Below are 19,258 nucleotides of genomic sequence, written 5' to 3' on the forward strand. Positions count from 1 at the left end.
TTATTTTTTATTTTCTTCTGGGAGCCACATCAATCTTAAGAGGGTATCTTTAATCCTGGCTCTTTGTGTTCAGGCAAGGTTTCGGTATAAGTAGTAGTAATATTTTTTTCCATAAAAACCACAAACAAAATCAATCGGCAGCTCACCAAAGGCGATGATAATAACAATAAATATAAGATAAAAGGGGTTGGAGGATGTTGTGCCCAGACAATTAACCACACAACTAAGCTACATAATATTATGATCCCAAAGCAACAATAACCGTGAAATTAGTAATAGAAACAAACAACTCAACTAATAAATAAAATAAAACAGGGTGGATTAAGGCACGAAAAAAAGTGAATTTTAAGACACCAAAATTAAATGTAGTTTATTCAGCATTTTCAAGTTCCTCAACAATTAATAAAGTTTCTCCGTCAATACAAAATCAAAATTTGGTTCGAAAATGCCTTTAAAAATAATATTTTTAAGCTGTGTTAAAGCATGAGCAAAATGTCCGAAAAATTGAGTTGATGCGTCTTAAAACTGACCCCTCTATATATATAAACTAAAAAAATACCTTTAGCTGATCCAAATTTTGTCCATAGTCATCAACAATCGTTGTTCCATTATGCATTACCCCATTCCCAGTCATAATATAAGTTCCAGATCTAAAAGAAAGGTCCTATTAGCAAAGTATTCCTGAACCAGTAGCAAATTAGTTCTCGTAATATAACACACAATAAGGTACGTTTGTAAAATAAAGAGTGGAAAAGGGGAGGGGGTTGAAAGTTCGTCAAAAGAGAGAAAACAGTAGAACTGCATAAAAACTGAAACAAAATCCATAATTAAATACAGAGTTTGAGTTTAGATTGCAGTCTCCTAGGCTATTTTTTACAGGCTATTAAATATAATTTTTTTTTCAAAGTAAGGAGCAATATTAAAACTTAAGACGAAAAGAAATTGTGATATATATGAAGGAGGTTGCCCCTCCTTAATACCTCACCCTTTACGCTAAACTTTGATTTTTGGTTCAAATTATTTAAGTATGATTCCTGAAACACAAGGGCTGTTTAATTAGAATAATAAGCTTCTTTAAAAGTTAAAAAAAGCTTTAGCGTAAAGAGCGAGGTATTGAGGAGGGGGCAACCCTTCTCGTATGCGTAATAATTTATGTTCGTTTTAAGCTTTAATGTTGGTCCTTACTTTCAGTTGAACAAACTTTTAAAAATTGTTTAAAAGTTTTTTTTTATTTAATTTCTGATCGCTTTTAAGCAATGCTTAGAAATCCAGCTCCCCCTTCATGGAAAATTCCTTCCCCCCAAAATTTTTCTCAGGCTCGTAACTTTTGATGGGTAACATTAAGCTTGATGAATTTTTACATTTTGTATAAGCATCAAAATTCGACTCCCTGGATGAATCCATTGTTATCAAGACTCTGTTTCTTAGATTTTCGGTTACTATTGAGCCACATTGACTCCTTACTTACAGTTTGTTACCACGAACGGTTTGATACGCCTATACGCCTGCTTGTAATTCTTATTCAAACAGAGAGAAGTTAAGATAAAACGAAAAGCCCCATTAATATTTGCACGAATAGCTGATAGTGAAAGCTAACGGTTACATGAGTGTAGTATATCTTCCTTAATTTAATAACCACGCAATTTAGATCTATATTCCAGAGATTAGCAAGAGGGACCGCTTAGATTATGAGACTTCCATAGTAAGTTGTCAGTTTCGGTATGGTCTAAGAATGGATTAATTTGTATTTGATAGGTCTTTAATGTTTTTTTTTTTTTCAATAGTTTAAGTATTTTTTTGCCATGAACTACTACTATTATCATTTTAGTACGGCGGAGCCTTGACAGTTCAAGTCCTTCAAAAATTTAATTTTTTTTAGGTTAACTAAGCTTAAAAAGTTAGCTTCAGCTAATAATTATTGGCTTAAATATATAAAGTTTTCTGCGAAAAGCAACGAAAAGTAAAGAATTAAAAAATTAAAGTGATATTAAATATAGGATATCCAACTAAACGAACTCTGAACTAATCAAGATTAGTAATTGCCTCCCTGAGCTCAAAAATTAAAATAAAACTATACTCTTATTTATGGTGAAAAATTCGCATTAATATTCATGAAATTCGAACAATTGGCACGGATATGGTTCAGATCCAGAATATAAGCTGGTGAAGTCCGTTCACTTATTGGATTATTAAAGAATGGAACCTAAAACGAACAAAAATTACAATGGACAACAAAGACAAAACTTAAACGAACAGAAATTACCTCCAACAAGTGTGGTGTCCCCCCTCAGATCATCGAAACAGCTGTTGTGCCTTTTGTTCTTTACTGAGAAAAAGTTTATTCTAGCAATTTTCCTTTCTTTGTTATATACATATAACGTATATATATTGAATGTTGACATTCAACGGTGAATGTCCGAAATACCTTTGGTTCTCCTAGGATTTAGTCAGCGTTGCCGGCCAACTTTTTCAACTGAATGCAAGATTTGATGATGACAGGTTAGGTTAGACTGGGTTAGGTTAGCTTAGGTTTTTATCCCATTTTTGATATTTATAATTAAATTTAACTTAAACTAACATAATCTAACCTAACCTAACTTTTACCATCATAGCTTGCATAATACTGAAAAAGCTGACTCGCAAAGCTAATTGGATCAAGTAGAGAAAAAGGAGTTTTGGACATTCACGGTATGTACTCTTCTATCTATATAAATAAAATGACCTTACTATGTGCGAACGTGTTTCTAACTGGGCTAAAAGTGAATTAATAGCTGGAATATTCAAGCTAGAAACGGGAACGTTCTGTTAAACTTGCTTAAAACCAAGGACACTGCTGTCAGCTAAAAGATCCAAAGATTTTACACAAAAAGTAGAAAATGACAAAAAAAAATGTCACACAAGGACGGTCGGGTTTGTGGACAGTAATGAGCAAAGCCAGCGGAGGGAGGCGACAAAATAGCCACGAAGCGTTTTCTTTTAATATAAAGAGCTGGCGAAGCCGAATCTTTGGATAGTGTATTCTGGTCTAATAATATAAACAGACTATTTTGTCATCTACTTTTTGGAGTGCCATATAAACACTGGAGGCCAAAGGTTATATGGTCAGTGGTACGTTTGAACTTTGATGTCTTAATTTACTCTCAAGGCGATAATATGTTCCCCCAAGACGTGAGTGAATTCTTAAGACCAGTCTTCACGCGACCTGGTGAAAATTCAGTCCTAATATGCCTTTTTTTCTAAAATATGTGATTTAACATGAAAAGGCACAGTTTTTCATAAATGGAATATTGGAACTTAATATTTCTTAAAATACCCGGTCATTTAAACAGTTTGATTGAAAAAAAAACTGACTTTTATTGGATGATCTTATGTTACTAGGTCTAAGGCCTAATACATCGAGACTTCAGATTTGAGAAAAGTTAAACAAGGAATGCCAAGTCAAGGTGGAATACCCGCCAACAACAATTATGAAACTTCAAATGGGTCATTTAGGTAGAGTTGCATTTCACTTGGATTAATAAAAGAGTTGCTCTGCTCGGCGGTCATAAAAAAAGAAAGGCTTCATGGAGACTGCCTTCTAGCAACATAAGTTGTTATGTCGGTGAAAGCACTTTTGCATTTCTGCTGTTCCCATCATGAAGCAACAGAAGAAAAAATGCTGCATTCAATCATGTCACTAGAAAATAAGAGGGATAACAAGTTTTCCTCCCTTCTTCAGAAAAAAGTCAAATATAGAAGACAAAATATTAAACACTTGATACTGAAATATTTTTCGCTATGCCTAAATTTACCACTCGCATCATGTAGTATTTTAACAGCTTAACTGTTGCAATAGTATTTTTTGACAGTCCCATTAATTGTTGAAAACTCACATGCAAATTTTGGATGAGCAGACTTTTGAAGCCGAAAATTTTTCGTTCTGCCTAAAATTTAGCTCCTGCAACACGCTGTATTTTACGCATTTTAACAGTTACATTGATTTTTTAGAGACGATCTCTTTTGTTTTTGAAAACTCACCTGCATATGTTTGGATGAGCAAACTTCAATATATATACGCAAGTCTTAAAATGCATATTTGAATGGTAAAAATTGGTATCGAGAAGTCAAATTAACTGAGAATTAGTCCAATAAAATATTTAAAAAAGACTAACCTCACATTGGTCATGGTAGCTGGAAATTCGAGATCTAGGGGAGAATGAGTTGTAACACCAATTTCAATAGAACCAGCCCACTTTGGGACAACTTGATCAACAACAACTTCAAAGACTTCACCAGGTCTTAATGTCCGCTCAGTTAGAACTACACCATGATTAAAGTCCTCAAATGCGCTAAAAGTTCATACCATTGACACAGAAGAACATAATAAAAGGAAAACATTAGAAGGTGGGGAATGAGGATAGAATACAACTTATAAAAACAACCATTCTCAATATCTCTAGAGGCAAGATATCTTATGGAATAACAGAGGGCCAATAGGAAAAACGATGAAGACTTTTCAGCTCATGGAAGCAATAGAGCGCACTAGGAAAAAAATCAACTTGGCTTCAATTTTTACAATTTTTCCCTCAGTTGCTTTGATGTTCTCATTGAAGTAACTCTGATAGCTTGTTTTCCCTACGTGGATCAGTTGCGACAATTGTATTTATTAATATTGGTGGTATTTTGTTTGTTTTTAGGCTTTTTCTTTTATATCTTTGTTTCTCTTGTGCTGAGGACGCCTAGTTTGCATACAGGCGAGATATGCGCTTGTTTTAGTCTTTCATCTTTTCTCTCAACTGGCCGCAGTCTTGTTTGTTGTCTTTTCATTGAGTTTTAACTCTCTTTGTTGTTTTTAAGAAAAGAAGGAATTGGGGAATTTTATTTTTATTTTTTATTCTTTAGAAAATAGACGAAGCCGGCCTTTTAAAATATTAAATTAAAAAAAGTTTCCTTAACTGAAAATAAGGAGCAACATTAAAACTTAAACCGAACAACAATTATCATGTATATGGAGGGGGTTGCCTCCTCAATATCTCTTTTTTTACGCTAAATTTCTTTTTAGTACTTTTGAAAGAGCTTCTTATTATTCGAAATAAACGACCTTTATGTTTGAAAAGTCGCTCTTAAGGAATTAGGACATAATTCACCCTTTAGCGTAAAGAGCAACGTGTTGAGGAGGAGGCAACCCTCTTCATGTACGTAATAACTTCTTTTCGTTTTAAGTTTTAATGTTGCTCCTTGCGTTCAGTTGAAAAACTTTTTTTTTTACTTAATTTCTGATCGTTTTCTAAATAATCCCTGGAAATCTGGTCCCACCTCCACGGAGAAATACCCTCCCCACGGATATATCCTCTAGACAATTCAATCCCGGAAAAATTTACCCAGAACAATTATCCTTAACAAGTCCACGCGTAAAATTAAAACAAAAAAGAGAAAGCAAGAAATACAAAAATAATTTTGTATAGGAATTCTGGAAAATTCCCCCAGTGTACAATTTCCTCTGACAATTTCACCCCCTGTAAACTTCCCTCCCCATGAAAAGTTCCCCCGTGAAAAAACCCCAGCAGAAAATTCGTTTCCCCTGGGGCTACGGGGGGTCAAGTTATATCTAAAGGCATAGTTACTGGGCTTTTCAACTATGATGAACAAAATGGCTATCTCGAAATTTGAATCGGACGATTTCGGGGAAAAAATGGATGGGGGAGGGGGCAAGTTGCCCTCTAATCTTTTTGACCACTTAAAAAGGACGCTAGAACTGTTAATTTCCGTTCGAATGAGCCCTCTTACGATATTCAAAACGATAAAAAAAAACACGCATCTGTAATCTTTTTTTGACAAAAATACAGAATTCCACATTTTTGCAGATAGAAGCTTGAAACCTCTACAATGAAGTTCTCTGAGACGCTGAACCTGATGGTGTAGATGTTCATATAGATTATATGACTTTTAGGGTGTGCTCCCCCCTTTTTTTCGAAAATAAGCTAAATTTTTTCAGGCTTATAACTTTTGATGGGTAATACTAAACTTAAATGAAATTTGTATATTTGAAATCAGTATAAAATTCGATTCTTTTTCGTTATCACGAATTGTTAAATATTAGAGAACGAATAAACAAATTAAAACTTTTTCAAATTTTCATAAATAAAGTTTAACAGAACGAAAAATTATATTCGATTTAAAGAATTAATTAAAAAAAATAACTAAAAACAATAAAAAAAATTAATTTATTAAAGAATTGTAAAAAAAAATTTTTGTTTTAAGAAAATTATTAAAGAATCCTGAGGTGGAATTCCATGCTTCGAGAGAAAGCAGTTATGGACAACAGTCAATTTTACTTAAACAGCAATGGACCGGTAAGGCAGTAAGACTTTATATTAGGATTTTATCCATTGATTCAAAACCTAAATATCTCACTAAATTATGGTAAATCAAACAGTTCGTGGTAACGAACTGTAGTAAGGAGCGACCCGGCTAAATAGTAACCAAAACTCTAAAAAATTGAATTTTGATATAAATAGCTACATCAAAAGAATCGCATTTTAATGCTGATTTTAAATATATAAGTTTCATCAAGTTTAGTCTTACCCATCAAAAGTAAAGAAAATTTACATTATTTAAGAAAATAGGGGGAAACACCCCCTAAAAGTCGGAGAATCTTAACGAAAATGACACCATCAGATTCAGCGTATCAGAGAACCCCACTGTAGAAGTTTCAAGCTCCTGCCAGAAGACAAATCACGGGTGCGTGTTTATTTATTTGTTTGTTTGTTTGTTTGTTTTTTCGCTAGGGGTCATCGTATCAACCAAGTGGTCCTAGAATGTCGCAAGAGGGCTCATACTAACGGAAATGAAAAGTTCTAGTGCCCTTTTTAAGTGACCAAATAAATTGGAGGGCATCTAGGCCCCCTACCATGCTCATTTTTTTTCCCAAAGTCAACGGATCAAAATTTTGAGATAGCCATTTTGTTCAGCATAGTCGAAAACCATAATAACTATGTCTTTTGGGATGACTTACTCCCCCACAATCCCTGGGGGAGGGGCTGCAAGTTACAAATTTTGATCAGTGTTTACATATAGTAATGGTTATTGGGAAGTGTACAGACGTTTTCAGGGGGGAGTTTATTTTGTTTGGGGGTGGGGCTGAGGGGAGGGGGCTACGTTGGAGGATCTTTCCTTGGAGGAATCTGTCATGGGGGAAGAAAAGTTCAATGAAAAGGGCGCAGGATTTTCTATCATTACTATAAGAAAACAATGAGAAATAAACATGAAAACGTTTTTTCAAATTAAAGGAAGGAGTAGCATTGAAACTTAAAACGAACAGAGATTATTACGCATATGAGGGGTTCTAAAAATACTTTAGCATCGAGAGCGAGGTACCTAGGAGGAGATAAATACCTCGCTCTTTATGCTAAAGTATTTTTAGTAATTTCAACTATTTATTCTACGGCCTTTCTGATTCAGGGGTCATTCTTAAAGAATTGGGACAAAACTTACAATTTAGTGTAAAGAGCGAGGTATTAACGAGGGTACAAACCCCCTCGTATACATAATAAAAATATAAGATTATGAAAGTTTGTTACGTAAGTTAATTCTTAAGTTACGTATATTTTTTACTAATAAAAACATTCATTAAAAATTAAAAGTTCTAGTTGCCTTTTTAAGTAACTGAAAAATTGGAGGGCAACTAGACCTCCTTCTCCACCCCTTATTTCTCAAAATCGTCTGATCAAAACTAAGAGAATACCATTTAGCCAAAAAAAGAATTAATATACAAATTTCATTTTAATAATTTATGTGCGGAGAGCCAAAACCAAACATGCATTAATTCAAAAACGTTCAGAAATTAAATAAAAAAAACTAATTTTTTTAGCTGAAAGTAAGGAGCGACATTAAAACTTAAAACGAACAGAAATTACTCCGTATATGAAATGGGTTGTCCCCTCCGCAATCCCTCGCTCTTTACGCTAAGTTTGACTCTTTGCCACAATTCTACTTTTTAAAACAATTAAAAGCTTTAGCGTAAAGAGCGAGGGATTGCGGAGGGGACAACCCATTTCATATACGGAGTAATTTCTGTTCGTTTTAAGTTTTAATGTCGCTCCTTACTTTCAGCTAAAAAAAAAAATTAGTTTTTTTTATTTCATATAAATAGAAGACAGCTAGACTTTATCAAATTAACAGCCAAGTAGTATATGTATACTTACTAGGGTCTATGCGCTGTTTTCCCACCATTTACAACAGCAGCATGGAGCCCGCAAGTTGTATGAAACAGCAAAGACTCCTCGAGTTCAGCTTCTGAAATTATAGAAACAGAGAGCCAATAAAAAACGGCCAGATTGAGGCAAAAAAGCCAGAACGAGAAAGGCCACAAGTATGCGCCTGCTTTTCTACTGTAGATGCATGCGTGCAAGGTTGCACCAAAGGAAAAAAAGAAAAAAGAAAGAAAAAAAGCTTTTTAAAAAAGTGTTCTTTATAGAAACCTTGGCATCTGCCTCATTTTACAGTATTTAAAAAAAAAACAAAAAAAAAAACAGCAAGCATTTTATATTTTATTTGCGCGGTTTCAGTTACTTTTTCTTCCTTAATAGATTTCGCAGAAAGTTAGTCGACAGTAAAATTTAGAGAAGAAATTTCTTGGTCGATATAAATAACTAAACGAGACAAAACATACAAAATTAAGCGAGGAGTGTTAATACTAAAGATCAAAGTTGTAAAAACCAGAAACGTTTGAGGACTTTGAGAACTAAATTAAACCGGTTGAGCCAATCGACCGAGCGGGCTAAGATTAAGTGGGTTGCCCTTTTATACTAAACCTGTTCTGAAAAGTCCATCCGCAGTCTACCCCACAAATGGACTTACTGGTTATGGCCCGAAGATAAACATCCAAAATTCCAAGACACTTATTCATAAATATAGAAATCAATATACAGAAATGGGTGGCTGGCCGTTTAATTAGAACAATAAGCTTTGTTTGAAAAATCTATGAAAAAACTTAAGCGTAAATAGCGAGGTCTTGAGAAGAAGGCAATCCCTTTCATATACGTAATAATTTTTGTTCGGTTTTAGGTTTGATGTTGCTCCTTACTCTCAGTTGAAAAACTGTTTTTTTTTTGTTTTTTTTATTTATTTAGTTACTTACAGATAGTGTTTGTTAAAGGGAAATATACGGAACTAGTTTTAAGAAAAGTATAGAGTCTCATTAAACATATTTTTTTTTTTCTATGAAAAAGACTATGTCAATAAAAAATGAGCAGAAATTAATTAAAAAAAATCCACAAAACAAGCTTGTCAAAGAATAGTAAAGAGCCTCATTAAGCCAAAAATGAGTAGAAATAAATCCAAATAATTTTCCAAGCGTAAAACTACAACAAATCACCATCAATAAATGAATTAAACCCAAAACGAACAGATATTACAAAAATTAACATAGAAGTTCTATAAAAAAAAGAACTTTGGCGTAAAGAGCGAAGTCTTGAGGAGGAGAAAAGCACTTTCATGTAAGTAACAATTTCTGTTCGTTTTAAGGTTTGATGTTGCTCCTTAGTTTTAGCTGAAAACTTGTTTTTTTTATTTAATTACTTACAGATAGTATTTGTTAATGAGAAACATACGGAACAGGTTTTTTAAAGAAAAGTAAAGAGTCTTATTAAACCAAAAATGAGCAAAAATAAATTAAATAACCTTCAAAGTGAAAACGATAGAGGCTGATAGAAAAACAAACAAAAAGATATGAAATATATTTTTTCTATGAAAAAGACTATCTTAATAAAAATGAACAGAAATTAATTAAAAAAATTCCACAAAACAAGTTTGTCAAAGAATAGTAAAGAGCCTCATTAAGCCGAAAATGAGTAGAAATAAATTCAAATAATTTTCCAAGCGTAAAACTACCACAAATCACCATTAATAAATGAATTAAACCCAAAACGAACAGAAATTACACTAAATAACCGATTCAAACTCAACACAAGCAAAGATTAACACGAGTAGCACTGACAACCCGCACACCTCCCCAAGGCCAGAACATAATTTGCACTTTACTGAAAACAAAATATATTTTAAATGTTTTCACTTTTTTGACTTGAACAAATAAAAAAGTATTTTAGGAATAATATCAGAATATGTATATCAAACTGATAGTACATGTTTTTTGTTTTTTTTTAAGTAAAGTGCAAATTATGTTTTGGTCTTTGAGAAGACATGGGTGTTGTCAGGAATACTCCTTTTAATTTTTGTTGAGTTTGACTAGGTCATCTTGAGTTTCTTTTTTTAAGTTTTTTGAAAAGTACTAAGGAACGGGAAAAAGAGGAATTCATCAACCAAAAGTATCTTAAAAACTTAGAAAAAAACCGCAAATCCATTTTTGTTGAAAGACTTCCATATGAACTTCTGCAATTTTTGGCAATACTGGGCGCCAAATTAAAAAAATTGAAGAAGAAAAAAAAATGTAGACGAACAATCATCGAAATGAAGCTAAAACATATGGCACCAAACAGTTTAAGAAGGTTTAGCTATCCTTTGAAAGGATAGTTGGCTTTGGGAACCAACAAATCCTTATTGTTTAAGTTTTTACGGACGAAAGCGTTGTCAAATCCTACGAGTTTCATTATCTTATCTTCCAAGTGTAAAACTACCACAAATCACCATTACTATATAAATGAAACCCAAAACTAAAAGAAAATAAAATTGATAACCTATAAATGAAAACAAAAACCAACAGAAATTACAATAAATAGCCAAGTCAAACTCGAAACGAGCAAAAATTAAAAGGAGTATTGCTGACAACACCCATGTCTTCTCAAGACCAGAACAAAATTTGCACTTTACTAACAAAAAGAACAAATACTATAATTTCCGTTTGTTTTGGGTTTAATTCATTTATTAATGGTGATTTGTGGTAGTGTGACGCTTAGAAAATTATCTGAATTTATTTCTACACATTTTTGGCTTAACCAGGCTCTTTACTATTCTTTGACAAACTTGATTGGTAGAAAAAGTTTTTTAATTAATTTCTGTTCATTTTTTATTGACATAATCTTTTCCATAGAAAAAAATATTTTATATATACTTGCTTTTATTTCTATTAGACTCCAAAACTTTTATTTTGTAGATTTTTTGACTTTATTTCTGTTCCTTTTGGTTTAATGATGCTCTTTACTTTTCTTAAAACTAGTTCCGTATATTTCCCATTAACAAATACTATCTGTAAGTAACTAAATAAAAAACAACAACAAGTTTTTCAAATGAAAATAAGGAGCAACCTCAAACCTTAAAACGAACAGAAATTATTACGTATATAAAAGGGGTTACCTCCTCCTCAAGACCTCGCTTATTGTTATTGTCCTTATAACAAAGCTTATTGTTCTAATTAAACGGCCATTGTGTTCCAGGAATCGTTCTTAAACAATTAGGACAAAAGGTCAAAACTTTAGGGAAAAGAGCAAGGTCTTATGAAAGGGGCAACTCCTTTCATATACGTAATAATTTATGTTCGTTTTAAGCTTTGACGTTGCTCCTTACTTTCAGTTAAAAAAAACTGTTTTTTTTAATTTATATTTCTGATGGTTTTTAAATAATACCGGAAATCCAGCTCTCTCTCCATGAAAAATTCTGGTACTTGCATATCATACGTCACCCACTCAAGTTTACGATGTGTAAAACTCGAGAACAAACCGGTTTCTTCGTTACTTTAGAAACAAATTTGGGCTATATATTTGCGCATTAAGGGGGGGGGATAATGTATAGCGGGTCTCCATGCAAAATGTGTTAGGTACAGTAATTCTGCATATTATTAAGTAAAATTGCTTTCTGACTTCAAGCCGTCCAAATACTTTACACACACCCCCCCTTATGTGCAAATATATAGCCCCAATTATATAGTTCCAATCCATTCTTTCACTTGTCTTTGTCTTGTCCCGCGCTATACTGAAAGAAACTAACAAAGAAACCGCTTTGTTCTCGAGTTTTACACAGCGTAAACTTGAGTGAGTGGCGTATAATACACAAGTAACAAAATTCCTTCGCCCTATGGAAAAAAACATAAAAAAACTCGAATAAAATTCTCAAATTTGGAAAGCCTTATTTTGCACAAAGGAGGGGCGAGTATTTACAACGGAAGGGATTTTCTGAGGGGGGGGGGGGGGGGTATTTTCCAGGGGGTGTAATTTCCATGTGTAAGAAATGTCTAACACATTGATTTACAAATGACTTAAAAACAAGATCATTTTTTTATATCAATCGGTAGAGGAAAATGCGCTTATTATCATACCCGAAATCGGCATCATTATCACCCAGCAAAATCGCTCAAACTAGAAGCGAAACGGAAACAATTGAGGCATAGGGGGCAGATATTGGGCGAGAAATATGAAGGATAAAAAACAGCGAGTTTGGCAAACAAAAGTGTCGATAGGGAAGGGGTAGCTAAGGTATGAGATGCCATCAACGGTCATTTTAATTGAGGTACCAAGGGATATAGCCTGTGATAAACAATCGGCAATGCAAATAAAAAGAAAATTTATGTTTTTTTCTGAATTGAATTCTAAGCCGAGATTATAGTACTTATTAGATAAGCGTGAAAAAATTTCAGAAATACTCTCAGTAGTCTTACTTTGGTTGAGGATATCATGAGCAAATGAGATAAAATATGTGCAGCCAAAACTGTCTTCTTAGACTGGTCGATTATATGCTGCATAATATCCGGTACATAAAAACTTTGGCGCCCGGTAAGAAAATGGGATCTTATAAAAGATTTATTGTAAGGGATTTTATGAAGACCTTTCATAAATTAAAAAAAAAAAAATTCACAAGTTAGTTTCTTCTGACATTGTTTAGATTCAAACTTACCAAGTTTAACAGGTAATGCATCGATTTGTACATAATCCGTCAAGCCTTTTAAGTAGGGAACTACTGAAGGTAGTCTGAATAAACTTTCCAGGGTCATAATTTGGACTATAGGTTCATCCGAAAGAGCTGCATTATACAGAACAATAACTTTTCAAAAATGAAAAATCGTTATTTCCAAGAGATGGAGTGGGCCAAGGGTTTCCCCTCCCCAAAGTAGGCCCACATGAACCCCTCCCAACTACCCTATTAATATGGGCTTACATGCATCTATTTTTAAGTAAATGGAGGCAAAGGTTTGTTCATAAATAAATAAACGAAATAAAAAAAATCAGAAATATATACCCTCCGTAATTGGTGATTGCATATCCAAAAAAGCCAATGGTGTGTTTCTTCTCAAGGACATATTTTTCTCGTCTCTGTTATCCGGATCAACAATCGTGACACGTACTGTCATACCATAGAGATCGACAACACCCCACACTCGTGCAGGGACCTTGTTTGATGCAACTCCTTGGTCAACACCATTTATATAATAGTGGAGTTCAGCATTGGATTTTCTTATCATTCCTGAAAAATAGAAGTTGAAATGTAGAAGTGCTCAGGAAAATTAGAATAAAGAAAAAACCAAAGAGATTACTATTGGCAAAACGCTTATTTTCAAGAAAATAGCCATTTTTTCTGTAGGGGGATCTGCCCCTCCCTCTTTCATAATCTGATATTTATTTACGGATAGACTTATGAAATGGTCATTTCCAAAATAAGAAGTTCCTTAAAATACAATTCTGCACTAAGTAGTCCATTATTACACGTGAACAAAGGTGTTGAGATAAATGTGCGAAGGATTTCATAGCTTTGTTCAGATTTATATTTTATATGGAGGATTAAGATCGATTATTCATCACCATTAATAAGTTAAGAAAAATTCAAAAAGTAAGATATACTTTCAACACTTAGGATTACAGAAATATGATAAACGCTTGCTCATCCTGATTCTGGCGAAATTTCAGTTTTTAACAACCTACACCATCTTCCTAGATCATCAACACTCCCTCAAATTACCATATGGCGAGCAAGCACATATAGATTTGATAAGCTGAGGCTCTTAAGTGGTCTCATAGTAGCATCGGGGTGGACCTTTCACAACTTTACCTAACCATAACCGTGACTACAAACAACGCTTCAAGTTCGCCTTGAAACGTTGCACCCCTTGGGGAATCATGGCCATTTGACGTCACAACATTGCACGGGATTTTGATCCATAGAACACATCAGTGTTTTGCTATTTTTTTCGTTTTTTAGGAATGGATAAACTCTTCCCTGCTATTTATTATTATAGGTTCCCTCTCCCCCGTAGTACAATATTTAGAGGTACGAACGATAAAAGAATCTAGGATGGATAGGAGAGCCGCTAGTGATGCTAAAAGTAAAGATCAGCATCTACTAGTGTCTAGAATACTTACAAGGTAAACTACAGGAATGGTAACTACCTCCCTGGTGTTTATGACGTTGGTACACTCCATACACTCCAAGATGATAATTTGGTAGGAGCTCTTCAACAACAGTTGGATATGAAACTGTAAAGTCCAGAACTTGACAACGTAAAAGATGGATGGAATAACTTTAGGAAAATTGTTTGCAAAGTAGCAGAAGACATTTTAGAGACGAAACTTAGATAAGATCCTAAATTCCATTTTTATGTCCTATATTTCCTTGCCGTGTGACGTCCGCTTATAGCTGTGTGCTATTATGGCAACGAGGAGTGTATATATGCTAGAAATATTAGCAAATTTGCTTCAAATTTGGTAGAAGAAAGAAGGGGTTTGTAATAAAATTTTTGAGTGATAGTTCTTACGAAAATAAGAACAAAGAAGGGAAATCAAGAAGGTTCAATTAGTGATAATGAAAGTGTTACAGAGAGATGGGAAAAATTTTTGAAAATCGGTTTAACATTAATGAAATATAGGAAAGAATGAGAAAAGAACAGAAACAATTTCGAAAATTTAGATCCAAAGAAATATTTTATTTTAAAAGCAGAGAGTTAGTGACGATACCAAAAGGATTGAAGAATATTAATGGGTCCAGTGCTGATAGCATGGTAAATGAATTTTGAAATATGGCAGTTACGAACTTCGAGGTAATATACAGTCGAAGACGACTTTCTGAAAAGGAGAAGTATCTACTAATTTTAGGAAAACTTTAATGAAACACCTTTATAAGACGCAATGTTGTGTGATAGTTTGAGAGGTATAAAGCTTATGCCAGTGCCGTGCAAACTATTGGCTTCTATTATAGGGCACCGGTACAAGATGCACTAGATACCTATTTGCAAGAAGAGCAGCATAGTTTTGAAGCCGATAGATCGTGCTCTGATATAATTTTCGTAATTAGAATGCTTGTCGAAAAATCAAAGGAATGGAACAAGAAGCTGTATCTACTAATTATTGACATCAAAAAGGCATTTGAATCAGTTGACCGAGAATGCTTGCGGAGTCTTCAAGCATTATGACGTGCCAGAAAAATTGGTGACCATGATTATACCACTGTATGAAGACGCTGAGTACTGTGCTAAGACCAAGAATGGCACAACCAGATTTTTCAAGACAATGTATGGTGCATGGGCACCCATAAGGGGGAGAACAAGAGGGGGCACCAACCCCTCCTAATTGAATGATGCTGCCATTTTTTTATATTTAGTTTTGACATTTATATTATACAGCATTGGAAGTGTCAATTAGACCAGGTAACCCTCCCCCCTCTAAAATTTAGTTTATGGGCGCATATGGTCTGATGTCCCTCAAGGATATGTACTTTCCCCATTTCTTTTTGTAGCTATCATGGACTACATGTTAAGACAAAACTCTGGATATGGCGTAGAAGCAGGCAATAAGGAACTTTTCGATTTAGATTTCATGGATGACGTAGTCTGGCTTTAAGATCCTAAACATAGGGTACCAGCAGCTGTTTCAAGCAAATGCATATAATGCAGAAAATGCCAGGCTAACCATCAATATAAAGAAAGAAAACGATCAAAATGGGATTTTAAGGCCAAACGAAAATACTGAAAAACACACTAAGCGAATATTTCGAGAGGACAACCGCCACTCTTCATCAGTGCGACCAAAAAAAAATATTCATGGAAAATGCCGAAGAAAAAACTAAAAAAAATAAACGCGAAAAGTCAATGTGAAAAAAAGAAACCAATGAAAAACCAAAAATTAAAATATAAATAAAATTCAATAGCAACCAAAAATTGTCAGAATTAAAACAAAATACCTAACAACCATAAAGCAAGTCATTCGCCAATATCCGCGATTTGCACAAAATCCAAAAATTAGAACTAAAAAATGAAAAAAAATTAGAAAAATTAGACTCGATAGCAGCTCTAATTTTTTGGAAAGACTTAAATTCCTATTCATCCAAACCTTTTCCAACTGTGAAAAAACACCCTGGGCCTTGGCTATTCTACTTTTAACATCTTCACTGCACCCTCCGTCTTTACTAATAATACTTCTTAGGTAAGTGAAGCTGTCCATTAGATCAATCTTCTTGCTTTCCAGCATTACCTTTTCACCTTCACTTATTCCAAGTCATAGCAACTTAGTCTTCTTAATGATCAATTTTTAAACATATTCTCGCACCCTGAACTTGCGAAACCTCTAATAGTTCATTTCTTTTGCAAACACCTTCATCTAGTATGCTAAAATCATCAGCATAATCTAAGTCTAGGAAGGTTTTACTTTCACAATTGATTCCATGTTCTCTCACTGCCTTTGCTGTGCTCCTTATGACAAAGTCCATCCAAATTATCCATATGAACAGGGACAGAATGTAACCCTACTTAAATCCTGATTTAATAGGAAACCAGTTACTAAAGTCATTTCTTACCATAACTGCAGTAATATTATTCTCGTACATAGAACTAATCATTTCAATCTATTTATCTGGCACACTATGCAAAGATTAGACCTTTGCTTAAAGTTATTCTATTAGCTGGATTAAACCCATGCTCACAATCTATAAAAATGAGGACCAAAGGGGTTTGATGACTCACTCAATTATCAATTATCAATCTAAGAGTGAAAATTTGATCGACACATCCTCTCCCTTCCTAAAACCATAATGTTATTTTCTTAAAACTTTATTTACAGCTTCTGTAAGTCTAAAAAGTATCATCATACTATGAAAATTTGCTTCCTACAGAAACTAAGCTAATACCTCTACCACAATCACTATTACCATCTTTCTCATAGTGGGTTTTGAAAAAAAGTTTTCCTTAATTAGCTAAGCACTTCTCCTTTTTTAAAAATCATATTCATAATTTTCAGAAATTTATCTCTAACTTCATAACAACCATACTTAAAAAAAACTGGTTTACCATAGTACCATTACCTGGGCCTTAATTTTTTTTTTAATATTTATAATAGCGTACTGTCACAAATCCCTCCTCTTTCCTTATCACTGATTGTGGCTCCGTTCTTAATATTTAACTGCAACAAGTCCAGATTGACTATTCCCTCTCAATTTATTAACGTGCCAGTACAATATTTTACTATTACGCCATCTGGCTGCATCTTCCAGATATTCAGCAATCTTATCCATAGCCTCCATTTCTCAGCTCCTTAATTCATATTTTTGGGCTTTCTACACTTCCTTTACATTCATTTCATTTTCATATAATCTATCAGTCAAATAATTCCTGTACAATCTCCTCTTCCTCTTTATTAAGCATAAAGCAGATTCACTAATGTTCATAACTGTGTTTTTAGCTTTTTTCCACAAGACAATATCAGTAACTTCACAAACTATTTTCCTATAATTATTCCACCCATCTTCTACATTGTCAAATTTTGGACTGTCCAGTTTAGTTTTTAACGGTTCCCGGAAATTTCCTTTTAAATTTTTATTTTGGAGTCTATCAGCCCATACCTGTTCCTATCAGCCTAATAACTGTAAATGTTCCTGGAAGGTAATTACACTTCCTATATTACAGCTTTAGATTAACCGAAGACAATAATAGATGGTGATCTTTACTTTTAACATCAATAACAACACTCCTATGTACCCTAGTATCTTGTATCGATCCAGCCAATCTTCGGTTTACAATAACAATCAATAAGGTTAGCTGTCTTTCTATAATGTGAATACCATGGTAACTTATGACCAAATACAGTATTAGTTATAACTAGATTGTTTTACTTACAAAGTAATGGCAACAGTCTGTCACCATTACTGTTTTCTTTTCCTATACCAACATTTACCAAGGTTAAGATACTATCATTCCCTATTTCTACCAAACAGGGAATTAAAACCCCTTGTAAAAATACCTTATTTCTACCTAAGATCCTATATATTTTTCCTGTATCTGTAAGTAAGACGCATTTAAGTTACTACTATTTCCATCAGTCGGTTCCACAAGGGAATATACTACTATAACTGATACCCTGCAATTTTTAGTCATAATAAGAGCAACTAGGATTCTATCATTAATGCTTCCCAACCCTAAATATGCCTTAGCAGGCTCTCTATTCATCACGGGCCCTGTTCCCTGCCTAACCACCCTATCTTTCCCACCTTAGTAAATAAATTATATATCACGTAATTCCATTTTATTCTGCCCTTGGGATGCGATTTTCTGAAACTCCTAATAAGTTCAGTTCAAAAAGTCTAAATTTTTCAGTCAGAATATCGATATGAAAGTTATTTTTTAACGTTGTGATGTTCCAAGTTGCGATTTTCATATTCTTTAAATCATTGAAATTATTATGGTCCCAGGAAAAGCAGTGGTCCCAGAACCAATACAGGATGGGGACTAGCACATCTTTTTAAGTATACAGGAAGCACATAACCCAGTTTAGAACCGGCACGCAAGAAGTCCCTGGGACCTCCAGATAAATGGAGGCTTTGTGCAATCCCAGGCCCACCTTGGTCACAATATGGTTTTCGACACTTGCTGATGCTCTTCTATTAACAAGAATCTAAATCCTGCACAAGCAATCTCAAGCCTATTAGCTCCAACTATTTATACATTCATGCTTACAAACATTATACTACTACGGGTAGGCAACGCACAAGAGGTAACTTAGCTAGGAACAGATTCTTCAACTCAAAGAAGTCCACCAAAACACACCAAACCCAGAAGAATCCAGTGCAAAAGCTCTGTCGTGTACTAGGCAATAATTTTCCCGAGGGGCGCCAATCCTTAAGGTCACCCAGCAGCCCTTGGGAAAAACTCTTGAAAGGTCAAACTTGATGCCACTATGAGGCCACGCAAGTAGGACTTCCCTGTCAGGGATAGGAATGGAGAAAGGAGCTTTATGATGGAGCGGAGATCCTAATCCATCTCACAGCACCGAAACAGCTCTAACTTTTTATACCCCGTCTATCCTTGTCAGGACATTCAATAGGAAAATAGTTTTTTCCTTTTATAAATAGTTTT

General features: G+C 34.1%; 1 protein-coding gene across 1 annotated transcript in view; it reads right to left on the reverse strand.

Annotated features, from left to right (window-relative positions):
- The window catches only part of LOC136032203 (neuralized-like protein 4), a 56,219-nt gene that overhangs the window by 22,039 nt on the left and 14,922 nt on the right, over positions 1–19,258 (reverse strand). Inside the window, exons 5-8 of the mRNA XM_065712409.1 lie at positions 13,165–13,389; positions 8,184–8,274; positions 4,152–4,328; positions 560–650 (exon numbers count right to left, since the gene is read on the reverse strand). Coding sequence (XP_065568481.1) covers positions 560–650; positions 4,152–4,328; positions 8,184–8,274; positions 13,165–13,389 — 584 coding nt within the window. The remainder of the gene's footprint in view (positions 1–559; positions 651–4,151; positions 4,329–8,183; positions 8,275–13,164; positions 13,390–19,258) is intronic.

The sequence above is a fragment of the Artemia franciscana genome, chromosome 10 (genome assembly GCF_032884065.1).
Source record: "Artemia franciscana chromosome 10, ASM3288406v1, whole genome shotgun sequence".
NCBI lineage: Eukaryota > Metazoa > Arthropoda > Branchiopoda > Anostraca > Artemiidae > Artemia > Artemia franciscana.